This window comes from Pezoporus wallicus, unplaced genomic scaffold, assembly GCF_028554395.1.
Source record: "Pezoporus wallicus isolate ANWC-B61680 ecotype Strahan unplaced genomic scaffold, APGP_CSIRO_Pwel_v1 contig_13817, whole genome shotgun sequence".
In the NCBI taxonomy this organism is placed as follows: Eukaryota; Metazoa; Chordata; class Aves; order Psittaciformes; family Psittacidae; genus Pezoporus; species Pezoporus wallicus.
In genome coordinates, this window is record NW_026637726.1 from 37,119 (window position 1) to 64,331 (window position 27,213).

Below are 27,213 nucleotides of genomic sequence, written 5' to 3' on the forward strand. Positions count from 1 at the left end.
GTCCCAGAGAGAAAGCAGCAGGTGATATCTGTATAAAGTGAATGTTGTTCATTGCATGTGGTCTCAGAAAAACGCATTTAAGTGCTCTCAGCTTGAAGCTGAAAGCTCTTTAAAGCCTTTCCAGGTGATAAATACCGACCATCAACATGCAAATTCTCGTTAGTGTTGATTCTGCCAATGATTCTGCCTGTCTTAAGGAAAAAGAAAATCCAGACACCCCCCACACCCCATACATCCTCTTAGCTTCTAAAATTGTCCTGCACTTCCTTCCTTGACATCTCGCTATGCAGCAGACTTTGACAACAGATGCTGCCATGCTTTGAAAGCAAACAGCGTTTTAGTCAGCAGGGCAGCAGCCAGGTGATGCTGGAGCAGAGCAGGCAGGCACATGGGATGCCACGACAGAGACAAAGTCATCCAGAAGCATCCAAATCTCAGACTTCAAACTGGAAATACACTGCGCAGAAGCAAAATTCATGGATGGTTAAAGGATGAGGATACAAGAGGAAACCCAAGCATGCATTCACCACTTATTCGGAGGCAGCTGGAGCAGCTGTCCCAGCCTCAGGCTGGGTGATCAGTATAGCAAGACAATGACAAAACCCCCGAGGCAAAAAGCAAAGATCACCCTCACCCTGCCATCAGAAGCGATGATGTTCTTGCCAACTGCCTCTTTCCTAGAAGCCCATTCCTGCATTCTGGGGTTTTGACGACCCTCTTTTCCATCACCATTGCCATGCATGGAAGCTCAGATCTCTAGCAGCTCAGATCTCTAGCAGACGTTTTGCTTTCCTGTGTTGCATGTCAGCACAATTTGAGACTAACGACAATGGCATCCTTGAGCGTGCTGGAGACAAAAGCACACAAAGAGAGGACGCAGCTGCAGGAACTAAACAATTCATCGTGACCAGGGAACAAAAGCAAGTATCTTGACAGGTTCTAAGAAGCAGGCTGTCAGCCAGAAAAAGCAACCTTTTACAGCAACCTTGAGTTTTCCCTGAGGAAACCTGCTATTCTGCGTTTACCTTTTGTGAGGTTAAGGGGGGGTGGTGTGTGTGTGTCAATCTGCTTTCTCTGAGGTCATCTGGCCCTGCTACCATACCTCAGCCCCAGCCCTCACTGCTTGGCTCTTGCCCTACTCAGCCAGCACAACTCACCGTGCGAGCGGTGCCAAGCAAGGCAGCAAGCAGCCTTTCTGCTCTTCTGCCTGGGGACACCACAGCTGCCCCACACCGCGCTCAGGGCAGCGGTGCTGCTGGCTCACTGCCTTCCCTTTGTGCGTGGAGACGTGACCTGGCTGATCCCAGAGGGCCAGATTCCCCGAAGAAACCACCAATGTGCACTCCTGACCAGCATCCCGTAGGAAGCTCTTCAGAAACCATCAGTAGTGGCCATCTCTTTCCCTGAAAAGTCAAGAGTTGGGAGTTCATGTTGCAATCTGAAGGCCTCTGGAAATCACTGCCTATTCTACCAAGCAGCAGAGATCAGACAAGCAATAAACTGCTGCCTTTCACTGGTGTTGGAAGGCAGGGCATAATCCCACAATGCCCAGCTCCTTGAGGGAGATGGCAGCATTGCCATGTCCTTTTAACTAGATCCAAGTTTCTCACTATCACACCTTTCAAGAAGAAAACCACCACTTGATGCCATGACAAACAAAAATGATTGTGGTTTTACAATTCAGCTCAAAATGCCTTGAAGAATACACCAGGTCACTGCTGCCTTTCCCAAAGGAATTCTTTAAGCACTTAAGAGCTCCTTTGTGATGCCTCTCTCCCCGGTTTAAAAAAGCTCACAAGCAGTGTGCTATGGAATGAAAGGAATCAAGCAGCCTTATGTTCAAAGCTGGTTTATTTGATTTCTGTCTCAGCAAAGGCAAATACAGAAAACAGCTCAGCCCGTTCATCACTAAGCATGTAACTGGAGTTAAAGAACAACGAAGGCGCTAACACGGTATACAGAGAATGCCTCTAAAAATACAAAATGCAATTTCTTGATTGTCTGAAGTCATCTTCAAATCTGAAGGGATCAAAAATACTTCTGTAAATGTAGCTCAAAAGTTAGTTTGATTCATTTTTTCTTAAGCCCGACTTGCAGTGAAGCATTATTAGCATTCTAAATAAGCATAAAAATACCCCCCCCCCCAAAAAAAAAAAAATGATCACTTGGTGTTAGTCTGGATCAGATTTGTTAGTTTAGGTTTTTTTTTTTAATTAGAAAACGTAGAATATACAAACAAATAAATCATATTGCACCTGCAATAGCAATAGCAAACGTCACCTCTCACATCCTCAGTAACGCACGCAGGCATACACACACACACAGAGCTTTTTGCCAGGCTCTAGCGATGCTGCTCCTCGGGAGCCAACAGAACATTGGTTCTGAGAGCTCACTCGTAAGTCTTGCACCCTGTGGATTGTTTAGATTAACAGTTTGTACCCTCAAGTAAACACAGGACATAAAAAGCACAACCCAAACCACCGTGCACTTAGTAAGAGGGAATAGTTCAGATGCACAAACAGACGTTAATCAAACCCAAACGACAAGGGAATACTGTAGTGTTCCCAACACGATGACAAACATTCAGACAGAAGGAAGGCTGAGAAACACCTTAAACATTAGCACTCAGCACCAGAGAACCCCTGCAGGCCTCTCATCTGTCTATGGTGGCAGTAAAATGGGCCACAGTTGTACGGCCAGAGGTAGGCATGGTTTTAGCAACGTTTGCTGGTGAAGGGGGCACAGAGCCCTGCCAAGGCACTGGGAGGCTGTCGTGGTTTAACACCAGCCAGCAGCTAAGCACCACACAGCAGCTGCTCACTCCCCTGTGGGACGGGGAAGAGTTCAAGGAGTAGCCTCATACTAGAGCCTATAAAGAAAATTAACTCCATCGCAGCCAAAACCAGCACAGTGGAAGAGTTGAGGCTCTGCCCCTCACAAATACGATATGCAGTGCCCAGGAGCAGGCTGCTCTCACAAGCACAGCAAGCAAGAGTTAGGTCCCAGTTCATAAGAGTGGTGCAGTGTCTTTATCTGCTGCCAAAACCAGGGCAAAGCAGTAAATTCAGCTTCTGCAAGACTCTCACTGATACCATTACATTCACAGAAGTGACATGCAATAGTTCAGGGTGTAACATGCCCCACAGAAAAGGTCCAAGTCTGGAATAATGGCTTTTGGCCAGCAGAATAATCTGTCTGTGTTTAAAAAGACACCACAGAAAAGGATGAAGACTGAAGACTATTTGGAACAGAGCATAAAGCGACCATGAGAACTATTGGCAAACCTAATCCATGCATTATGACACCCAAGCAAGGAACAGACTGGGTATTAATGGTTGTTCCAGAGAAAAAATGAGAGAAATAGAAAGGAAAGGGAAAGAGGCAAAGGGACAAAACCAAAGGAAAAATGGGGATAATTCCACTAAGCTTTGCTTCCATCTCCTCCTCAATTAAATGTTAAAAAATACATATACATAAAATAACCAAACAACCAAAAACCCCCCAGCCCAAACAACAAAACCCCAGGGTTAGAAAGAAAAACTAGATAAATAAATTACTTATAACCCCTTTTTTTCCCCCAAACTATGGCTGCTACTGCCTTGAATCTGTCACCTGCTTGGAGCCCTATTGCTCTTCCCCAGTAACTTCAGCAGATTTGGTGTGGCTGGAGTCCCGTGGTTTTGAGTCCAGCAGGTCTCTCTAGAAAGAGTTAAGCAATAGTTGCCACATTCATGCACTCACTGAGGAAAAGGAGTTGGAGCAGCTGGATAGGAGAAGGAAAACAGGCTGTCAGGAAGAGGGCAATGAACGCAGAGCTGCTGCAAGTGAACTTGCAGCGATGCTGGTAAAAAACTAAACCCCTCTGCTGCAAGAGCAATTAGAGTTTGCAGAGCCTCCATCCATGGATGCTGTCAAAACTCCATTGGAAGAAGGCAAATACATTTAGCATGGCAGCACATCTTGCAAGCATGGCACAAGCGAAGTAGATTTTGCCTGGCAGCCAAGGAGCAGGTTAAGTGGTCCCTCTGGCCCTACCTTTTATAATTAAGCATCTAGGCCGGATAATGAACATTGTGCTGTTCTTTTCAACTGAGTGATCCAACTCAGTATCTAGATAGGGCAGCGTACGTGGTACATTTCTGTTTTATTGTTGTTTATTTCTAGCTAGTCAAGTCACTGCTTGTAATGCTTGGCTTCAGGCTTGTGGGTTGTAATGATGGGGCAGGTGAATGGAAATCTTCTAGGATCCTAAAAAACAAAGGGAAAACAGGAAAAAAGGATGAATCGTGGTCACTGTGTTGCTTATTCAGGTCTTGCTGGGTGGTGGGGGGAGAAATGCACAGTGGGAAAACTGGGGAGGAACAGTCATAAAAATGCCCTTTGGCAAACAATCATAGGACCTTCCTTGCTGCACAATGAGTAGTGAATCTTCCTAAAGTACAACAAAACAGGCTTCAGCCTGTTGCAGAACAGGCTGCAATCATCTCGCCCTCTAAAGGGGCAAGATGCTTATATATAAGCAACTTATTGCCAGCATAGACAACAGCCCCTCCCTGACTTCTCAAAAGGGATACTCTGAGGGATGTTCAGCCCCCTGATATTTTGCTATGCTCCAAGGACAAAACAGTCTTAAAATTGGTGGGGAAAAAAAAAACAATACTTTCTCTCTCTCCCATTTTCTCCTTAAGCAATAGAAATTCCTCTGGGAGCATTCATGAGAAAGCCTGAAATGAGGTTATGAAAATGTCACGCTAAGCACTACGAAGCAGTGTTTTATCTTGGGTGGGGATAAACTACCCAGCCCACCAACATCCCATTCAAAGGGCATTTACCACGAGCACCAAGCTGCCTTCAAACTATTTCACCTTGGGAGGAAGCCATGCGATCCTGCTTGGCAGTAGCTCCAAAAGACATTACCAGCGTAGAGTAATACACTGCCGAAAAAGCCCAAGTAGTCTGTATTACACAAGATACCCATTTACCTGTGAATTTCAGTTTATGATCCCTGAATGAGGTTTTGCAGTTACCACAGTACAGCCACAACAAACATTTATTCTAAAGTAAATAAGTAAAATTTTAAGTGGAGTTTACTTAAGGAAACTAATGGCAATAGAGAAAGAGAAAACAGAACTACATTGAGAGATAGGAATCAAATCCTTTCGCCTGATGATTTCAATCACCAAGGATAAAAATCAGCCCAGCTTACAGCACCCTATAAAAGTGCCGTATCTTTTTTGTCTCCCTCTCCTTTAAGATGGTCTTCCCCCCCTAAAGCTATTCTAAATCACTCTACAGCTCTGATTACAGTGCCTTGAGACATGGCTAAAAAAGGACTGCTAGCCTTTGCCCCTGGGCTTGCAGTGTCAAGGCTTCAGCCAGCTCACTGGTTATGCTGCCCTTTGCTTTCCTGCCACTTGGAAACAGCAGCCAGCCCTCTTCAGAAACCTGGAGGAGATCACGTATCAGGATGCAGATTGCACGTTCCACCATAACAGTTATGGTGGAAGTTTGGAAAGAACAGCTTAAAAGCCGTTTCTGCCTTCAGGTAAGCGCTGGAGCAGCATGCAAGTGGTGGCACTGCTTGTGTTGCACAGCACCATCAGCCAGTCCTTAAGCTGACTGCAGCCATCTGAACTACTGCTATGCCCCATAACCCTTCCCTCCACCTCAACGTAAGCATGGCTTAGATTCACTTGCTTTCACCTCCTGGAAACCTGATAGGGTACCTTGGAAGCAAGTGGACGATCGCAACACTGGAATGTAGAGGTTGGCAGCTGAGTACAAAGCCTTACTGCATATTTGCATAGTAGAACACAAATAAAGACATTTCCAAACAAGGGACAAACAACATGGCATGACACATTTTGAGAATTAATATTAATCTCTTTATGTATAATAATAATAAGGAGGAAGTTCTTTACTATAAGGGTGGTGAGGCACTGGAATGGGTTGCCCAAGGAAGTTGTGAATGCTTCATCCCTGGCAGTGCTCAAGGCCAGTTTGGACAGAGCTTTAGGCAACATGGTTTAGTGTGAGGTGGCCCTGCCCATGGCAGGGGGGTTGGAACTGGATGATCTTAAGGTCCTTTCCAACCCTAACTATTCTATAATTCTATGATCATGGTATGGTTCGGGTTGGAAAGGACCTTAGGATCATCTGGTTCCAACCTAGAATCATCTACTGGAGAAAGAAAAGAAATAGATAAAAGCAAAAGAAAGAAAGCATTCTCCATTTCCTACTGATACAACACCAAGTGAAGCAGTGAAGTTATTACTGTTCTTTGTCGTCATTAAACTAAGACCACCAACACCTGTTCAAACAATATTTCAGATTTACAAAAAAAGAAAATTTGTGGGTTTTTTGGGGGGGTTCTTTTTAAAAAAACCCTAACCTGCTACTAAACCAACCAACTTGTAAAAATTCTGGAGATCACTCCCACTGCAGCATTCAGACCATGACAGTAAGGTAAGGAACATACAAAACCCTAAAGGGATTTATCAAGTGTGAAAAGCAAATCAATGCTCCTGGCTGGTAACATACTCTACTACTGAATGTGTGTGTGCGTATATATATAACTATCTATATTCAATATATATATATATATACACACACAAGATATATATAAGAGATACATAACTATTGAATATATAATATATAATATAGAGATCTATATCTATAGTCAATATATATATCTATTGAATATATAGTCTGATATTTCAGAATATCACTCTGATGTTTGAGATCTAATTTACAACATATATATTTACAATATATATACATATTTACAACATATATCTTGTATGTCTATATTGAATACAGATATATCTTTTTATATTATATATTATATATTCAATAGTTATGTATATCTTATATATATCTGCATATATAGCTATTGAATATATAGTCTGATATTTCAGAATATCGCTCTGATGTTTGAGACCCAATTTCCAACACTACCTTTATGTGGCCTTGAAAAAATACCCACCCCAAAACTATGTGACATCCTTACTTCCCATGTAATAGAGTAAGAAAAAAGTTTCCACCTCCTTATCTAATAACCCTACATAGAGCAAAATACACTTTGTAGAGGAAAAACATTTCAGAACTGAGCATGCAAACAATTCTTACTAAGGATTTAAATGAGAAACTGGAACAGCAAGGCAACTATACAAATATGCTATTCTTCTCTTCCTCTCAGCTACCAGCCATTTTATTTCGATACAACAAAGTTCTACTGTTGGAATGAAAAGGAGAATGAAGGCCTGGAAAATTATTTCATAATGAAACACAAGCACAAATATGATGCACAGAGTAGAAATAGTGTTAATCACACATAGTAAAGGCCTCCCTGTTTGCAATGAAATAGCTTCATTATTAGTAGCCTATTCTTCGACACCTCTGCTTTTTGATGGGCAGGACATGCTCTGACATATTTCCCACACCACTGCCTTCATCCTGTTGGTGGCACACAGGATTTATTTCATCCTTCCAGACAGAAAGCTCAGCCAAGCCCCAGGCGTCCTGAACTCAGCTATGTGCCTCCCACTCCTTCCTCTGTCACTCCTTCACCCGGCTCTGCTCCCAGATGGGAAGCTGGATTGAGAAGCATGCAAAGCACCATCTGCCCCTATCCTTCACCATGAAAACCAGCAGCACTGAATTGTGGAAAGCATGTAATCATAGAATCATTAGGGTTGGAAAGAACCTTAAGATCATCTAGTTCCAACCTGATCACACTATTTCTTGCTAGGTTGTAGACTCTGGGGTATTACCAAGCACGTTTTTGCGAGCAGAAAATGAAGCGACTCCATAGGGAACAGAAATAGCCTGGAAAGAGCATGTGGCAAACTGCCTGCAGGAAGCCTGATGGGCAAAGTCACCCCTCCAATGATGTTTTAGTATGAGGTTGGGTTTTCTGTTTGGTTGGTGTTTAATTTCTCCCCTCATGAGCTCTGTTTGCCTGCAGAGCGTTTATGGTGTGGGTTTCTTGTTTGGTTGGGGTTTTGGGTGTAGCGTTAAGAAGGGCAAAGAAATGAAGGTGCTGTGAGCAAAACAACTATCACTTATACCACTGCATTTTTTGCCTATTTTCGGGAATTCAAAATAGGACAAATATAATCTACGCACAAAAAAAGCCACGCTTGAGAGGAAACCAAGGCTCTCCTAAAATGAACCTTCCCAGCTGGGAAACAGCGGCCAGAGACCCATTCCTCTGTGAGCAGGGTGTCTTATATCCATCTGCTTCATGAAAGAGGGAGTTATGTACTGTGTTTATCATCTGAAAGGCTGGTATTCAGCTGCCACTTCAGGACAAAGTACCCTGAAAAGTCTCCCAAAACTGAGCTTCTATGTTGTTCTCGACTACCTTGTCTCTCACTGTTAAGAAAACCAGCTGTATGTCAAAGCAGTCCACTGTACTAAGCAAAGCCAGACAGATAAAGTAAGAACTGTCTTAACTTTTAAGCCAAATCCTATATACAGTGTTCCCCAAACTGAATAAACACTAGAGGACACTGCTATAATGGCTCTTCCAGAAATAGTTCCCATCTTTCCTATAAACAAAGCAATGGAAGGTGTGCGCAAGTACTTGTTGTTGCAAAGTTTCCCAAATGACCGCAATCTCCTGCATGAGACTTCCATATTTACCAACCTTTCAGGAGACTTTTGGCCACCAAAACTTAGGTTTCTGATGCTTAGACTTTGTAGCTCATCAGTCGAGTTGCTATGTGCAGCTTAAGAGACTCACAATACAGAATCTGCATTATTGGTAGCAACTTCCAAACGTCAAAAACTAACAATCAGGGCATCTTCAATTCCCAATCAGGGTATTAAGTGATCTGTAGCTGGGATCTATGAGGTATTTTGAATCTGTTTTATAGCACTTGCGTAACATTCAAGGTACACTGAAGTTCAGCATCTCTTTGAATTACAGTTAGTTGGCCGTATTTAGACACAAACATCTTGAAACAAAGACTTTTAGCACTCTTTAAGTTCCATAAAATTCCTGCTTGAAAGAAAACCTGAATGTTTCAATTGCCAACCAGGAAAACCCCACTGCTCTGCTGGTGCTTTCTGCAGAATGGATTCTTTTTTCATTGGATCTAGTATCTTTTTAGGTGTCTCTTCAAATTGACTTGGTCCAGGTTCATTTAATCCGCTCAGCGTTTCTTAGGTCACAGCATGTATCCAATGACAAGCTTAAAGAATATTCTGTCCTGTTGTTATAGCTTTTTAAACACAAGTATACTATTTGACCATTTAGAAAGCTTTCTGCATGGCAAAACATGGGAAAGATATTCCAAGAGAGAGCAACAAATCAACGCTTAAAGAAACCCAACCAACCAAACAAAAAGATCACGCTGGCCTTTATATCCCTTTGTGAAATAGCCTCACAGACCGCCACAAGCCTCCCTAAAACTGTTTACATGGAATTTTATCCCCCCCTGCAGACTGCTAGGTCATGAGAACTGACTATAGATCTTCTTAACCGGCCAGGCTGAAATGCAAGTACCTTGCAAACCTTGGAATACAACAGCGATGCTGTGGATAGCACTCAGGTTGAGACATCTATGCGATAGGTAAATCAAAGGAATTCATTCAGAATAACAGCCTTGATTTTGCTTCAATCCAGGCATTCAGCCTGTTAAACACTGCTTTACACTGGTGCAGTCTACAGTAAAGCTCTGTTAGTTGAGCCAGGTAGGAAATGGTGTAACTGTACCAGAAGGGCAGCACTGAGAAATGGTTGAAGGCTGCTCATAACATGCCTATCACTGGGTTGAAGTGCAAAGTTCACCTCTCTGCTTGGCAGAGGATGAAGATGGGAGTTTTACAAAGCTTGTGCACCAGCTCTTGACAAAAGGCTGCTCAGTTTGTCTCCAAAGAAGTGACTTTTTCTCAAATCTTGTAAGACACTTGGAATGTTTTCAGGGAGAATCGAGATGGATGCATGCTCTGCAACTGGTATGCAAGGCAAATGACTGAGGGATGGGACATCAACAGAGCCCCAGCTCTTCATCTGATTTTCGAGCATCTATCATGGACAGGAGGAAACAACAGAAATAGAAGCTAAGCAAAACCCAACCGTCCTTTCAACGTCCTTTCTGCAGAAGCAGAAGAGAAGAAACTTGGACAGAGAAGGGTCCCCAAGCCACCCAGACAAAAAAAAAGCTGTTGTTTTCCTTTAAAAACCAGGCATCTTGACAGGTCTGGAAAAGCTCTGCTTGTTTTCTAGCGCAGAATGAAAAGAAGTATTGAAGCCCCAGATAATGGTCTCAGATACACAGTGGTATCTTCCGGCCAGCATCATTAGCTCTCTATCATGCTGTCACAAAATGCATGCCGAGAAATATGTACTTAAGCATTGCTCCTTGTTCCAACACAAACAGGAGGAAAATAGAGGATAAAAACAGAAAAAAGGCTTTCTCCAAGGTATTATTCTCTGTTGGGTGAAGCAACTGCAACCAATGCTTTAAAGATTATAACCAGATTTCACAGGTCACAAGTCACCGCAAAAAGCAGACTGAGGCCCGTAGCGAGCTGCTCAGATGGGAGCTAACAAGTTGGAGGTGATTTCCCCATTACAATGTGGCATTTGTGGAGGGGTAATACACCCTACATATAGCGTTCAAAACGACTGTAGCTCCACAGGTATTGTTGGCATTCTAAGGATTCGGCCAGGAACGCGACAGTGGAATTATATACAAAATAAATAGCAAGTAACTTTTAGCAGCAGGCAGAAAAGAACATCTAGAAACTAATAAAATCAGATGGCGAAAGAGTGATCAAGCAACACCAGTACTGAAGTTTTACAGCAACCTAATTAATGAGGCCTTCAGGGAAACAGATGTGCATTAGGAAGATGGACTACACATTTCCCTAAGCTGGTCACTGTATAAAGGAATAGCATCAGCTGGTCACTATTACTGTGGATAAAGTAATGTTCCTTCATGCAAAAAGGATCCAGGTCAGCACGTCACATTTTCACAACTCAAGACTGGAATAATCTGAAAAGATACAGACTAAGGCTGATAGAAACTAGGCCATATTAAACGAACAGAAACTGAATAACTTAAAAGCCCACTGCACAAGTCACATCCTGGTATCACAGCTTATCAAATCCCATGATAAATGGGAAGGAACACAAGCAATTGAAGTCCCTCAAATCCTGTTTCTATTGGATAAACTCTAATACAACAAACTTACACCCACTGCTCATCTAATTTACCCCCTCTGCCACACTGAACAGGTATTTACATGAAGTCCTGACCCTGTAATACACTGGCACACATGTGGGGCCAGGAACCCAGATGTCTTCTCAGGCAGCAGGGTGTGAGACCCCATTTCTCTTGCTGACAGAGAAGGGCTTCAAGCTCTGAGACATGGGCTGAGGAAGAAGGGGCACAGTGCTTTCAGTTTAAACATAGAACCATCGAATAGTCAGGGTTGGAAAGGACCTTAAGATCATCCAGTTCCAACCCCCCCTGCCATGGACAGGGACACCTCACACTAAACCATGGCACCCAAGGCTCTGTCCAACCTGGACTTGAACACCGCCAAGGATGGAGCATTCACAGCTTCCCTGGGCAACCCATTCCAGTGCCTCACCACCCTCATAGTAAAGAATTTCATCCTTATATCCAATCTAAACTTCCCCTGTTTCAGTTTTAACCTGTTACCCCTTGTCCTGTCACTACAGTCCCTAATGAACAGCTTTTCTGCATTTTAGGCAGCTTTGCTCAGTTTCCAAACTAAAGTGTAGGCTCTGTAGGTGCACATAGTTAATCCATGATCAGGTCATCACATGGACAAGGACATTACAGTGATCCCAATTTCTCCTTAGGTCATCAACAGGAAGCAGACTTGTTTGAGTGCAGCTCTCCATCACATTACGCTGTTTGTCTTAAAAACACAAAGAGGGTGCTGTGAGCAGAAGAAAGCCTTTCCCTTAAGGGCACATCATTCTGCATAAGCGGGTTTCTCTCCAATATACCTCTTCTGCCATTCCCTGACCATGCTTAGTGGCCCTCCATGAAAGATGAGTGAATCACTTCTGCTAAGACTCCTGCCTGAAAGCAAACCACAAGCCGCATGTCCTGCTCTGCTTAGACCTTCCCCTCATGATTGGTGGTCCTGTACTGGTCCTCAGCAGTAGCAGTGAAAAACAGCTTTTAAAATTGCATGCAACTGAAGCAACCTCTAATAACTGCAAATATATTATTATAAAGTTTACTTGTCTGGTATCAGTCACAGTCTCAACAAAGTCTCATTCTTCTCTGCAGATGACGTTATTATAAGCTTTATGCATTAGTGACTCACCACTTCAACCCCTCCTGCATATCCTCCTCCTCCAACAGAGCGTGATCAGAATCAGAACTATGAAGACAATTAAAATCCCCCCCGTAATCGGCAGCCAAAGCCACGAGGAACCTGCCTCTGAAAGAAAAATAACACACAAAAACCCCAAACCAAACTAAGCTATTTTATATAGGAAAAAGAACAAAAAGGAGGCAAAACACACACAAAAAAAAACAACCCAAAACCAAACTAAGCTATTTCATATAGGAAAAAAGAACAAAAAAGAGGCAAAACACACATAAAAAAAAAACAAAACCAAACTAAGCTATTTTATATAGGAAAAAGAACAAAAAGGCAAAACACACACACAAAAAAACAACAAAACCAAAAAAGGAAAAAAGAACAAAAAAGAGGCAAAACACACATAAAAAAAAAACAAAACCAAACTAAGCTATTTTATATAGGAAAAAGAACAAAAAGGAGGCAAAACACACACACAAAAAAACAACCCAAAACCAAACTAAGCTATTTCATATAGGAAAAAAGAACAAAAAAGAGGCAAAACACACATAAAAAAAAACCAAAACCAAACTAAGCTATTTTATATAGGAAAAAGAACAAAAAAGAGGCAAAACACACACACAAAAAAAAACCAAAACCAAACTAAGCTATTTTATATAGGAAAAAGAACAAAAAAAGAGGCAAAACACATAAAAAACCCTCAAAACCAAACTAAGCTATTTTATATGGGAAAAAGAACAAAAAAAGAGGCAAGAGGATGTTTGATTAATGACAACTGTTCCTCACTGATACTGTGAAAGCTGATTTTTCATTCTGCTAGCAAGGAACAACAGTCTTGGTTTCCTGCTTTCTGAGATACACATTTCCTTTTTAAAAGGCCACACCAAAAGAATATTGCACTGGAGACAGGACAACACTATTATGCTTTTTCAATTACTGTCACTCAGAATGAAGACCAAATTTGCTTTTGAACTCTTAGGAAGAATACATTAAAAGTCAGGTTTTACTCCGTACTACTATACCTATAACAATCCCTTCCTGAGCACATAATTTGGGAGTTAATCCCAAGATGCTTTTCCTGTCTTAATTTCCAAGTGGACTTCCTCTCAAGTCTCTGGATTTGGAAACACACGAATTCTAAAGCAGCTAAATCAATGTTCTTGTGTGAACCAAGAATGGTTCTTCAGCTTTTAAGGTTTCTATTTCTCATCTATAGAACTGGCACAAAAGTCTTTCCAGCAGAACAGAACATAGGAAGAACGCGGTATTCAGGCATTATGTTGATGCATTTAAGATGTCCCCATTTATTTTTGGGCTGCCAAAGAAAACATGTAGTCTTAAGTGAAAATTGAAGTCTGACTTGCTGCAAAAAATCATGGCACCTCTGAAACCCATAGCCCTCAAGGTGACTAGTTTGGCTTTATTGCCTCTTGGAGGGGACCCCAGTATGTTATTATCTCAATGACAATGAACGCAAAGCAGGATTTCCTTTCCTCTTCCTTGGCATATAAATATCTCACTCCCCCCTCTTCCCATCAGATTCCTATCTAAACATGCTATTGCAAGACACAGAAGCCAAGAGAACACTATCAAGCAGCTTGCATTGCTCACCTACCTTCTTTCATTTTCACACGCAATTCCCTCTTTTCATTCATGTTGCTTACTCTGCAGGTCAAGTCCTCCTCTCCAATGCTCTTAATGTTGTAGATCTCCAGTTTACTGCTGACAGACACCATCCCATTGGGGTGGCTGACCTTCTCCTGGGTAGGAGTAGAATTGAACAACTTGTTCCAGGTGATGGTGGGCTCTGGGAAGCCAACAGCATGACAGACGGCTATCAAGTGATCTTCAGTAATGTTGTAACGGACAGATGCGTCGAGACCTTCCAACACACAAAATGAGACAATCCATCACCACAACGAGCACCTAGTCATAAGCAGAGCCAATCTTACTGGATTCACACTGAGCCCAATGCTACAGGAATGCAAAAAGAGTTCACTGGGCCAGGCTCCCCCCATTATTCCATACCCCTTCCCTTATACTGAAGTTATACAGCCCCAAAGTGTCACTCAACCAAAAATGCCAGGTTTTAAAAATAATCTAAGTAAAACCATTTCTTGGTCCATGCTGTTGTCCTATCTGCTAATTCCCTATCAGTGGTAGAGTTTGGCACAGCAGCTCACAGCACCAGGCCTGTACCTGGTACCAAGAGTAAACTGCAACAGGCAATATTGGTTTGCCAAAGCTCCAGCTGGGACTACTCGGGGGCTGATAAACAAAGATCCCCCTCCTTGCTTTTTAACTGTTACTCAAACAAGGACAGCCCAGAGCCAAACCCACCACAATAGGCTTGAATATGACCCCACAGAATCTTGCTCACAGCACTAATGCTCTGTGTCTATACCATGTTCCACCAAGGGATGCTCCTACCACTGCGGTTCCTGAATCTGCTCAAGGAAATTTTGTGGGTGAGAAAACACCCCTTTTCCTACTACAGACATATCCTTGCAGAGAGTCTTACCAAAGACACTCAGGCAGGTCCGTCCTGAGAGGGAGCCGTAAGGGAAAGTATTGAAGAGACATGTGTAACACCCCGAATCGTTCATTCTAGTGTCCCAAAAAGTGATGCTTGTCTCATTGAGTACCAGACTGGTGAAATTCAGTCGGTCTTGATAGGGCCCATGAATCTTCAATCCTTTTACTGTACTGTATGTAGCTACATTATTGTGTGATTCGTCAGAGTCCTTTTGCCACGTCACTTGCAGAACATCCTTGGGTTCGGTCAGGGTACAGCGGAGAGTCACGCTGTCGCCCACCTTCACGTTTCTGTGCTCAGCCTCTGGAACCACTGCGATGATATGAAATGGTGAAACAGGCAGATACCACACATATTAAGAAGCCTAATTCTGATTCTAAGAACTACCTGGATTACCCAGAAGATGCAACAATTCCAACAATTACACATTTGCTTCTGCAGTTTTCCCCCCACCAGAAAGCCCTTCCCCTGCAGCCTCCTAGAAATCAATGAAGTTACGTTGATTTACATCAACATAATGATTAGAAGAAAAGGCTCTGCCTTTCTTCTAAGCTGTTTAAAAGAAAAAGACATATTTGCTTCTGAGGGGAGGATCTGCTATGTGAAAAGCAGTGTCCAGTGTCATTGTAGATATGGGATGCTGCTCCAGGAGGTCTTGTCTCACATCCGCCACCTCCGTATCGATGCCTCAGCCATCTAATGTACATCAAATGGCACCACCAATCTGCATTTCACCTATTTTTGCCTCTGAGTGTTGAAGCCTCAGGAACCAGCTCCCCAGCCATTTTTCAGGCAGATTTCATAAAATGGCTTGGATTGGAAAGGACCTTAAAATCATCTAGTTCCAACCCCCCACCTCCCATCCACATGCAGGGACACCTCACATGCCCAAGGCTCTGTCCAACCTGGTCTTGAACACTGCCAGGGATGGAGCATTCACAACCTCCCTGGGCAACCCATTCCAGTGCCTCACCACCCTCACAGGAAAGAACTTCTTCCTTATATCCAATCTAAATTTCCCCTGTTTAAGTTTGAACCCATTACCCCTTGTCCTATCACTACAGTCCCTAACAAAGAGTCCCTCTCCAGCATCCCTGTAGGCCCCCTTCTGATACTGGAAGGCTGCTCTGAGGTCTCCACGCAGCTTTCTCTTCTCCAGGCTGAACAGCCTCAACTTTCTCAGCCTATCTTCATGCAGCAGGTGTTTCAGCCCCCTTATCTTCCTCACGGCCCTCCTCTGGACTTGCTCCATGGATGGATAAGGAAATGCTAAGAAAACTTAGAAGGAAAAAAGGAGAATATAGAAGGTGGAAGCAAGGACAGGTGGCCTGGGAAGAATACAGGGGCATTGTCTGGGTAGCTAGGGATCAGGTCAGGAAATCTAAAGCCCAGTTAGAATTGTGTCTGGCCAGGCATGTCAAGGATTAACAGGAAAGGCTTCTATAGGTACGTTTCTAACAAAAGACAGACTAGGGATAACGTGGGCCCTCTCTGGAAGCTAATGGGAGAACTGGCTACCCCAGATCTGTAGAAGGCTGAGGTTCTCAATGACTTCTTTGCCTATAATACTCCATGCCAACACTTCAGTCACAGGAGCCATCCCACCACGTTTCTGTGACTCCAGTGATACCATATCCCCATAGACATGTACACATCTCTAATTCCTCTTGTTTACTCCCCACATCTTGTTTGTTTTGGGGCATCTGGGCCGAGCTCCAAATAAAGCCGTCGCATTGGCTGGAGTGGCTCTGCATCGCTCTGAGCATTCATTACAGGTGCTGGTATCCACTGGCAGTGTTGGGATGGATCAGCGCCCCTCTCCCCCAGCAAATATAATTCAAAGCTGCCTTGTCCAGCCTGGCAAGTCTCCTACCAAAGCAGCTCTTCCCTTAGACTAACTCCACCATCCACCAGTAGACCTGGCCACCCAAATCTAGTCCAATGTTCCAAATAACCAAAGCCCTGACTATGGCACTACTGTACTAACCATTTGTTAACCTGCCAGATCCACATGGCCTTTTCAAGCTCCTCCCCTTTGACCTTGAGGATCATTCTAAAAACTCTCTGAGCTCCAGAGCCCCTAACCACCTCTCCCAGGGCTCTGTAGTCCTTAATGCTTTCCAGGCTACTGCTGTCCACATCACTAACACCAGCATGGACACTAGCATGAGGTCATATGAGTCAATATGACTCACTAGACAGGCAGCCTGTAACAACAACCCTGAGCCAAGCCCCCAGTAGGCAACACACCTCTGTCCAGACTGGGTCAGGCTGACAGATGGGTGCCTCTGTGCCTTTCAAAGTAGAGTCACCTACTACTATGACCCACTCCTTTTTCCTAGAGGCAACAGTAGTGATCCTCTTTATTGGTGTCAGCTTGTTGGTCATTTGGTGTGGTGGGTGTTGCCCATTAGCTCCCTGCAGAGCTGTGAAGCAGTTCTGGGTGGGGATGTTGGGTTTTGGAGGAAGCCCCTTCCTCCTTTCATTGTTGGATTTCTCTTATTTGTTACAAATTCTCTGCCTCCTGGAGCAATGAATGCCCTCCTTTCTGTCTGTACAAGAGTGGAGGCCTGTGGCCTCAGCACATTTTGGGCTTGGAACCAGCAGTCCAGCTCCCTCCCAGCTTCCCAGACATCTCTTAGTCTATTGACAGGCTCCCGCAGCTCAGCCCCCCTGCTGCAGGAGATGGGAGCTACTCACCTCAGCAACATGACTTCAGAAAATGCAACTCACCATTTGCCTTCCCAAGCCCAGCACAAGCCAGACACAAAATCAGAGCTTGGAAAGTCATTCTGGAAGGTAAAATCTGCTTCACCTGAAATAAAACAAGGAGAGATGGTTGACTCAATGACAAATCATCTTCTGGGGATACCATGTCTCTGGAGTACACACATTCACAATACTTTGCTGTATAAGAACAACAGTTCTGGGGGCAGACAGTGAATTATAGCAGCTCTTAATACACAAAACAGAAAGTGCTCTGGTCAAGGTGGGGAAAAAACTGCATGTAACTTAGAAGGGCATTAAACCATCAAAGCATGAGATATTGGTTGTCCAGCACTAGCTATGGCACTGGGAGAGGTAGAGTGAGCTTGTGAGATCAAGGGGTAAACTGAAAGCAACTTCTCTGAGGACTTCAGGACTCCCCATCTGTCCAAAATTACATGAATTGGGGAAGTTTGGGGCCATAGTGCACCTGCCACACACAAACAGATTTCCAAAGTGGGAAATAGGCAAAAATCAGGTTATGTTGCTGCTTTCCCTAGTGAACAGCTTTTGACCTGCTTCCCATTCCCTCAATCAGTTAATACTGCCACAATTCCCCTGAATTGTGGAATTGGGAGCTGGTGTCATATTTAAGTGGTATTGTGGTATAAACCCAGCTGGCAACTGAGTACCATGCAGCCCGGCAGTTATCCCTCTTCCCACCCTTCCCAGGTGGGATAGAGAAGAGAATCGAAAGAATGTAAAACATATGGGTTGAGATAAGAACATTTTAATAACTAAAGTAAAATACACTACTACTACTAATAATAATGGAAATAATGAGAGAGAGGAAAAGAGAGAAAGCAAAAATAAACCAGTAGGCGGTGATGCACAATACAATTGCTCACTGCCCATGGACCACTACCCAGCCCATGCAGTGATCAGTCCCTCCCAGCTAACTCCCCCCAGTTTCTATACTGGGCATGATGTGCTGTGGTATGGAATACCCCTTTGTCTAGTTTGGGTCAAGCGTCCTGTGTCTCTGCTCCCTCTTGGCTTCTCAGCCCCCCCAGCACTGGCAGAGCATGAGAGATTGAAAAGTCTTTGACTGGGATAAGCGCTACGAGTAACAACTACACCAGTGTATCAGCATTGTTCCCAGACTGAACCCAAAGCACAGCGCTGCATCAGCTACTAGAAAGAAAATTAACTCTATCCCAGGCCAAACCAGGACAAGTGGAAACATGATTTTGCATTAAATACCTCTGTAACACGAGTGAACTGTAAAGCATTTTCGGTTATCACACAGCTTAAAAAAGGAAGGTGGATGAAAAAAAACCGATGAGTTAGGGAAAAAATAAACTGTTTAAGAAAGAAATTCCCAGCAAACTTGTGCACACCCTAACCAGCAGCCTGCCTTTAAGTTTTAAGCTCACTGTACTAAAGCAGCTCCTGATACAACGCCACAGTTGCCAAGGATGTAAAGACCAAGCCCAAGTATGTAAAAACATAGATACGTAAAATCAGGAAGCAAAAATCCATCACCAACAAGCCCAATAAATAACATATTCACCAGATAACACAGTGTAGCCAGATACATGAGCCCAGGTCTAACAAATGCATATATTCCAAAAACCATGCAGAAATCGAGGGCCAGCATAGCAACCGAGAGAGGCATTTCCAGTTACAGAAGTGCTTATAAATCAGTGAAGGTTTATAAAGAAGTAACAGAAGTTTACAAACCAGTAACAGCCCCTCTATCTCGCTGCTTTAAGACCCGCTAAAGCTTTTAACATGCCGTTGCTCGCAGCCTCTGTGGCTACAAGATTTCACGTAAAGAACCAGATTATGCAGCTAAACCGTTCGCAGAACCAAGCCTCAGGCAGCAAACCGTGTAAGGCGAGGGCAAGTAACGAGCAAATCATGCTTCGCCAAGCCACGTAGCTCACAGGTCCCCTGGATCACGGGCTGCATCCCTCTGCTGGATCCTCCGCTCCTTCGGGACTTGGCCGGGAAAACTCTTCCATGCCGCTCGCTCCAGCGGGGAACTGCTGCGTGCGTCCCGGCTCAATGACCCCGTTCTGGGTTCAGCTCTAACACACAGCTACCGTCTGGGCTAAAATCACGACACAATCACTGCACCGCTTCCTCCCAGTTCATCCTTGCTGGCGGCGGACAGAACTCCCCGGGGCAATGCATCGTGAGCGGGTAAGGGCCGCAGGGCACAGGCCTCTCCCCCGAGCCCCGCCGTGGGGTTTCGGCAGCTTCCCCTCCCTCACTCCCCACGACCACCCGCGGCTTACACGCCCTACCTCTCCTCTCCCTAAAACCCACCTCAAACCATGGAAATGCTTCCGGAAAGCCGGGAAACCCGACCTTCCATTCATTCCTATGGGAAAGGGAGTGGGGCGGGCCCGCTCCGCCCTGGGGGAGTGGAAAAAAACGGGAGGGGGAAGATGCTATCTCGAGTAGATGGGAACTTGCGGTAACGCCGTAGGCGCCTGAAACGGACTAATGCGATAGACATCACAACAACCCTCCGTTGCCCCTGGACCTGGCTGCAAAGGGGTTCCCCGCCCCGTTTTCTTTTTCCCTCCGGGATTCTTGATAGCGAGCAAATTAGCAAACTGACCTTGAAAGAACAAAAAACAGCCTGAAGAATCGTGTTCTGACTTCAAACCTGAAGCGCGGCGAGGTTTCAGCAGCACGGGGCTGACAGCACGGAGTTACTTCCAGCAGCTCTCCAGGATGGATTATCGCGCTGCTTTTGAGCAGCAGCTGCAAAAACCTGAGCATCCCTCTGAGAAACGTCGGGTTGCATTCTAGCGTGCAGCAGAGTAAGTTGCTTTTATGTTCAAAGCACGTCCTTCCCTAGTTTAAGTCCAAGGGTAGCGACAGTCACACCAACTCCTATCATCGAGCACTAAATTGAGAATCCAACAGCAAGAACATAACGTGATAATAATGATCATTATAAATAGTAATACTAATAATAGCAATGGCAAAGAGCTGTGGCATTCACCATCCAGATACTGGACTGCAAATACTGAGTGTTCCAGAAAGTATCTGTAGGTTTCTTGAGTTTATATGCTGTGAGGCTTCACTGGAAGTTGCGCAACAAAAGCACTGAGGTCTTGGTAAACCTGGGATTGTATTCTTCTTAATTACCACAAACTGTCATGATGAGCTGCAGGTCACTCACCAGGCTTGACAGACACAACCCATTTCTTGATTAGATTAATCAGAAACAACATCCTTTTCAATCAGTGTAGGACATTCAATGTCTGCTGTTTGCTGTTTCTTCGCTGCTTTCACACACACACCTACACGTGTCCATACATCGTTCATACCAACTGTAATACTCCCTTGCAAGGCTCTAGAAGGTCTCCTGTTCTGAAACATACTTGCTTATGGGGAAAAATACCAGGCTTGACACAATTTCAATCCCCAACCAAAATTAATTGACAAAGATGCCCACACACTGGCCAAGAGGCCACATAAAACCAGAAACTTGATCTTACTGAAGACACAGATGTTGGGAATATTTGGAACACTGCTGTTAAGCGGTCCTAAGGAATGGGGTGGTGTTTGAGCTTTTCCTGTGTAATCTTAGGCTCACCCATGCGTTAGCCATGCCTGTTTCTCTCCTCTCACTATCTCAGTGCCCAAAGCAGTGCCCTCTGTGGCAAAGTGGCAAAGGAGGCAAGCCCCCATCACCCCACCAGATGAGGTCTAAGCTGTTGCTGAAGGCTGGGGTCAGGGCAGTGCCTCTTCCAGCTGTTCTTGGAGGCATCTTCTCCATCACCGTGCTCAATTTAGTGGAGGTGCTCCTCTGCCAGCGAGCAAGCCACAGCCCAACCTTTGCCACTACCTTGGTTTCAACGTTTTCTCCTGCCTCCTAGGACTGATAAATAGGTCCCGAAGTCACTCAGATTTCCCCCTATGAGCCCTCCGCTCTTTGTTCCAAGTGGAGAATGGGTTCCCTCTAAAGCAGGTCAGATCTCCTGATGGGGCTGACATACCTACACCCTTCACACAGGAAAAAAGTGTTGGCAAGTTTACTGTGTTCACCTGCCTTCACGACAACTGAGGGGATTTCAGAAGGAACTCTAGAGAACTACAAACTACACAGCTTAAAATGAACTTATCCAGAAGTGCCCTGTGCCATCAAAGCAACAAAAGCAGGAAAGTCCCAGGGACATCTTCCTGCTTTTATTTCATGAAAATAAAGGGGACGTTTGAGGGACTTAAATGCTATTTTATATTAGCTCACCCTGTAACTCATATCTATGGAGGTGGAACAATTCTAGATACATCGAAATGTTCATGCCCCTTCAGTGGGCTGGGGGAACTTGAAGAGAAATCAAAATGAGGAAAGGGTCTGGAAAGTAAGAGGCTTGCTCTCTGCTTGCATAAATTAGTATATCTCCCTTCATCATCAGGCTCAAGCAACTCTTCCTTGAGTCATGAATGCTGCCTGTGTGGACCCACTCAGAAGTGTGCTGCTTATTACACAGGCTAGTAGATATACTTGCACCTCAGACAGTGCAAATCCTAGGGAGGAAGCGAGTTGATAGCCAGGAAAGGGTATTATATAAAAGAAAGGTGAGACAGTCATTACAATATTTTATACTGATTTTTGCCATCCCAGAGAGCCTCCTTCAGCTCTTGGGACAGGCACGCTAAATAAAGCAAGCACGCTTGGGCTTGTCACCTGGGGCTTGTGAGTGAAGCTGGCTTTGGGACAGCTTTGGTTTCAGCATTTTGTTTGGTTTTGCTTCCAAAAACTGATCAGTTTCTTCCTTATGAAAGGAAATAACTGAAAGAAACATTTAATTCGAGTCCATCAGGAAGAAGCACAGAGCACTTCTAAACTCCTGCCTGAAGAGTAGTGAAAACCAGGTCATCTGCCCTGTAGAAATCCAGTGCTGGACTGCTTTAACAGAAGCAAACAAGTGGGATGCTCTGGGGAAGCCAACCCTTCTTCTGCCTATTTGTTTTCTGGTGTGCATTTCACTGTGTTTCCGGTTTTCCTTCTCAATCACCAGATCTAGCTTTTTACTCCTAAAACCCCTGTACTTTGCACTGAAGATAAACCATTTATTTCTTGCCAGAAATACGGAAGTGGGGCTATTCCTCTCCTCCTCCTTCAGCCGGCTCTGAACAACTCAGCTGGCATAACATCAGTAGCTATCTCCCAGCACTGAGCCTGCACTAATTCCATTTCCTGGGAACTAAAGTGACTTTTGAACAGCAATAATTAAACTCACCCACCTTTTAGTTTGTCTTCATACACATATATTGACATCTTCCAGCCACAGCCACAGCTGGAGATCGCATGTGTGCCCATGGTTATGATGGAAAAACACACAGATATTTCCCTGAAAAAAATACAAATAATAGAATTTCTGAGTGTTTAAGCATTTAATCTCAGGAAACTCTCATTATAAGTCTCATTACATTTCAACACCACGTTGAAGCCCCCCATTTTAACCTATGTGCATGCGGCATGACAAACGCCAAGGCAAGCTGAATCAGCGTGTGGTTTTCAGACCCTAGGGAACAGTTGTCCTTTAAATGGTGATTTGAGACTGACTGCTAAAGGTCCCTTGGCCAAGAGGCCAGAGTCTCTTTTCTAAAGGTCTGTTGACCAAGAGGCCCAGCTGCAGAAAATCCAGCTCTCCCAGGAGGTAACCCTGGGAAGAGCTCGTCAGTAGGACTTGGGCAGCCTAGATGCCTTCCCAGGTACTACCCAATGCCTGCCATTCCCATTTCATCTCTAGCACACCTTTGATCCATCGCAGGCCAGCCTGGCAGCTTGGAGAACAGACTTGGGAACATTCCCACATTTCCTTCTCAGCTCCTTGCAGGAGAGCAAGGCAGGACCAAAACCAAATGCCCAAATCCTTCTGTCAGTCCCTTTCAATGTCTTCTTTTCCAACGACCACATAAAGCCGTAAGGTCGTTTCCTCATGTTGTTCCTGAATGCATTTAGATACGGTAGTTGTAATTTCTTGATACCTAGGGTAAGGTTGAATGGGAGACTCCCTGGAGGGGTTTTCACTCTCATTCATGGTCTCTCCCGCTAGAGGGTACTCTGCTATTATAAAACAAAGTGCTCTGTTGAGGCTGCACAGTGACAGAAGCCCATGGTTTGGGTGGTAGGTGGCTATGCTCTGGAGCACCCGTTTCTGTTCTGCCAGTTGACTTGCAAATCATTCATTGAGAGCGAGAAGATGCAGTAGAAATTTGCCTGTGCACCAAGGCCTGCCACAATCACCTTAAAAAGCCCAACATCAGAGCAAGGGGAAAAGCAATTCACTTGGAGAAGGTTATAGTGCCAGCCACAATGTTCTCCTCTTGCAGGGCACTGAAGCAAGGAACTCCATCACAAGGCTGTGTGGCACACTGGGAGACCGTGCACACCTTGTTCTCTTGGTTGGCTATCACGTTATTAGCCTATGCTGAACATTTCCTATGATGACAAGAAAAGCGGCACAGGACCAGAGGGCAGGCAGGCAGCCTCTGTAGTAAGCACAGGAAACTCAAGCCCGAGGCTTGTCAGCCTGCTTCTTCCCAATGCAATCCTCCCAGCTTGCCTTTGTCACCGGGAGCTCAGAGACCAGGCACAGCAGCCAGCCAGTAAAAGAGCTCTTGCTCCTGAGAGCATCCCTGCTCCCCTCTCACAGGGATGCAGGGGAGGCAGAGCAGCCCAGGATGCCCCACAGCTAGAAGGCAGCACAAATGGCACCAGCCTCTCCCAATGGAAGCGTGTGCCACCCAGATGTGTGCATTGGAAATACAAACCCACTGCAACCCTTGTGCTGAGGAGCTTAGCAACACTTACAAAGGAAGGGAATATGCAGGCTGAGCATACAGCCTGAGTGCAAACAGACTGCCCTATGCCCTCTCTGCCCTTCGTTTCCTGATTTTGCTGCTGACCAAGCCCCACATTGCTAGCTACCATTCCAGTTACCAATTCATCCTTTGAAGTCAGGATGGCATTTGGGTCTCCCTGGTAGCCAGGAAAGGCTGGTGCTGCTCTGGAGTTAAGCTTGTGCGGGGAAAGGATGCTTCCCTCACCATCGCCAGCTCCTCCAGCTGGCAGCATGGGCAAAGCAGCAACAGGCAGATTTCAGCCTAGCAAAGCAGGGGGAAAGACACCATGGGACAGAGCAATTACCTGGGAAAGCTGGGTCCTTTTCCTCGCATCCCTCAGAAGGCAGCTGGCATGCCCGGGGGATGGCTGAAGGTTTTGTGCTTGTCTTCATAGCGCTCCTCAGAGGCAATGGATGGGTTGGGGTTAGGGAGCCGCTGGCCAGGCAGGAACTTTACCCTCATTTCTTCCTGGAATGTGGTCAGTCATTGATCATGGCAAACCGGCTGCAGGTTAGCGGCACCACCTTTGGCCAGCTTCACTGGCTGCCAGAGCTGGAGAAAAGCAGCCCCCCCCCCCCTGTTTTCTTACCCCAGCAGCAAAGCTTGGTGCTGCCCCTTGTTAGCTGCATTTGCTGAGCCCCCCTACGAGTGCCATCAGAAGGACCTACACTTTGCAAGGTGTAAATGTGGGATCTTCCTGGTAAGCAAAGGCATGGCTGGTGGAGAGGGAAGAAAGGAGGGGCCACCGGCCCCGGCAGCCCCCATTCCTTTTCTCTCTCATGCTCTGATGCCTCTGTGGCTTGTGGAGCGCCATGGTAGGCACCAATACTGGGCTCCTCTGGGATGTCTCTTCCTCTGGACCTGGCGCAGAGGACTCGCAAGCAAGAGCAGGAGATGCTTCTCCACCAAGAAGGCAACGGGGAAACACCTGCGGATGCCACTGCTTCACCCCAGCTCACCAGAAAACCAAAGGTACAAACTGGATTATGAAAGGAGTCTCTGCAGAGGGCAGGTTTGGCTGAAGTCTCCTTTCGATGCTATCTTAGAGGAAAATATGAGAATCAAGCATCTTACACATTCTCTCTGTGTCCATTTATGAATTTGACTCTTCCCTGCATCAGGAGGAGCAGCATAAAGTTTTAGGTGTCTTGCAGGTTTCCATGGGTTTATTCCTAGCCCAAGCTTTGTGGATTGATCCATAAAAGGGCAAGATGGAGTTCAGAACATCCTTCTTGGCACCTCTGTTATGGGAAGGGGCTCCGTCCAGCTTCTCACTGGGCCTCACAGCACCAGTCTGCACTGCAGGCAAAGAGCAGGGAAGTGCAATCAATGCACACCACCGTGTCAGAGCCTTTCCACAGAGCCCCTTGGGAATTTTCAGCTTCTTTCCCTTTCACTGACTCGATCAACTTCCTCTTCTGATGCCAGCTTCCATCTCAGTCTCTTCTTTCCCAGACTCCTGACCTAGGCAGAAGGCATTGCCTCACCCCAAGGAGCAGTCAGGGGGTAGCATTTTGGGACCCACCTCTCTGTGATTTGGAGTGAACACTGAGGGGATTGCCAAATGATGTTCTAGAGCAAACTCAGCGGCATGCAGTAGAGAAAGGCACAGCAACTCACTTATGTAGCCTTTCCCAAGGTCAGGACTGCCAACAACATTCAGACGCTTCACTGGCAAACCAAAAACCCACAGCAAAAACAAACATCAGAGATTCCTGCAGAAGCAACTCAAGACAAGAAAAGGAGGGCAAGGGCAAGAGAGGATGCAGCTAGGGCTGTGGAGGTCACACAGGGACTTTCCTGGGTGAGAAGGGCCAAAGAGCAAGTGCAGAGGAATACACTCAGTGCACTTAGGCAGTTGCAGGGAGATGCACGCTTGCTGCCCCAAGCAAAAACCCATCCCTAGTTAACGCTAAGGAAACAACATAAATATCACTGCAACATGGATCTTGCACCCAAGAGCAGATGGAGCAGAGCAGGTCTGCTCCTTTCATCAGTCCCCGGAGCGCAGCTGGATATGGGAAAGCAGATCGAGGTGCAGGCACCAGTAGAGGGCCACATGCACTGAGAGCTTCGTGGAGGTTTATCTTCAGTTTCCTTCCTATTTGAGAGGGGAGGTGGGTGCAATCATCTTAAATGGTGCCCACTTCTCCCCTACTAGAAACCTTATTATCCAGGCCGCAAAATGCACCCGGGTACTTTTATTACAGCAACAACCTTTCTCCTCTGGATCATGCTGCCTTTTGACACAGGCCAGGATTCTACCAGCCAGCTGTGTGCCGTGGGGCAAAGCATTGCCTCTACATGCTTGCATACAAAATGACAACATACAAGAAAGGCTGACCTCTACCAGGTCCTGGTAATGAGTTAGATTGTGGAAGCAGAGAATGTTCCGCTCCCTATGTTGTTTCTCACATCCTTATTCCCTGCCTTTTCCTTTATTTTATGTGGTTCCTGAATTTTGCACACAAAAAGAAACCGGCTGGTTTTCTCTTTTCAGCCACTTACCCAAGGCCCTGGGAGATGGGGTTGGCTGTTTACAAAGAACTAGTCCAGAGGACTGCTTGTTCAAGCCAGACCTCGATGCTTTCCACTTCTCAGATAAAGCAGCGTGTTTGGACTGTGAGTACTGGAGAGTCTGACCTTAATTAATGAGTTCTTATTTTATGAAGGAACAAAAATAGAACTAAAGTCTGGAGCCGCTCTCTTTCTCAGGCTTTACTTGTGCTATTCCCACCGATGCCAAAGCGGAGAACTACAAGTGAAGAGAAGGA

The 27,213-nt window shown here is 45.2% G+C and overlaps 1 protein-coding gene across 1 annotated transcript; it reads right to left on the reverse strand.

The window, feature by feature from the left end:
• Positions 1 to 3,994: 3,994 nt before the first annotated feature.
• Positions 3,995 to 19,926, reverse strand: CD200 (CD200 molecule). Its single transcript, XM_057407392.1, has 6 exons — positions 19,895 to 19,926; positions 17,588 to 17,669; positions 14,840 to 15,166; positions 13,934 to 14,200; positions 12,319 to 12,435; positions 3,995 to 4,248 (listed from the first exon to the last, which is right to left on the reverse strand). Exons 2-5 carry the CDS (start codon positions 17,643 to 17,645, stop codon positions 12,323 to 12,325), a joined length of 765 nt encoding a protein of 254 aa, XP_057263375.1. The 5' UTR covers positions 17,646 to 17,669; positions 19,895 to 19,926; the 3' UTR covers positions 3,995 to 4,248; positions 12,319 to 12,322.
• Between the last annotated feature and the right edge of the window lie 7,287 nt (positions 19,927 to 27,213).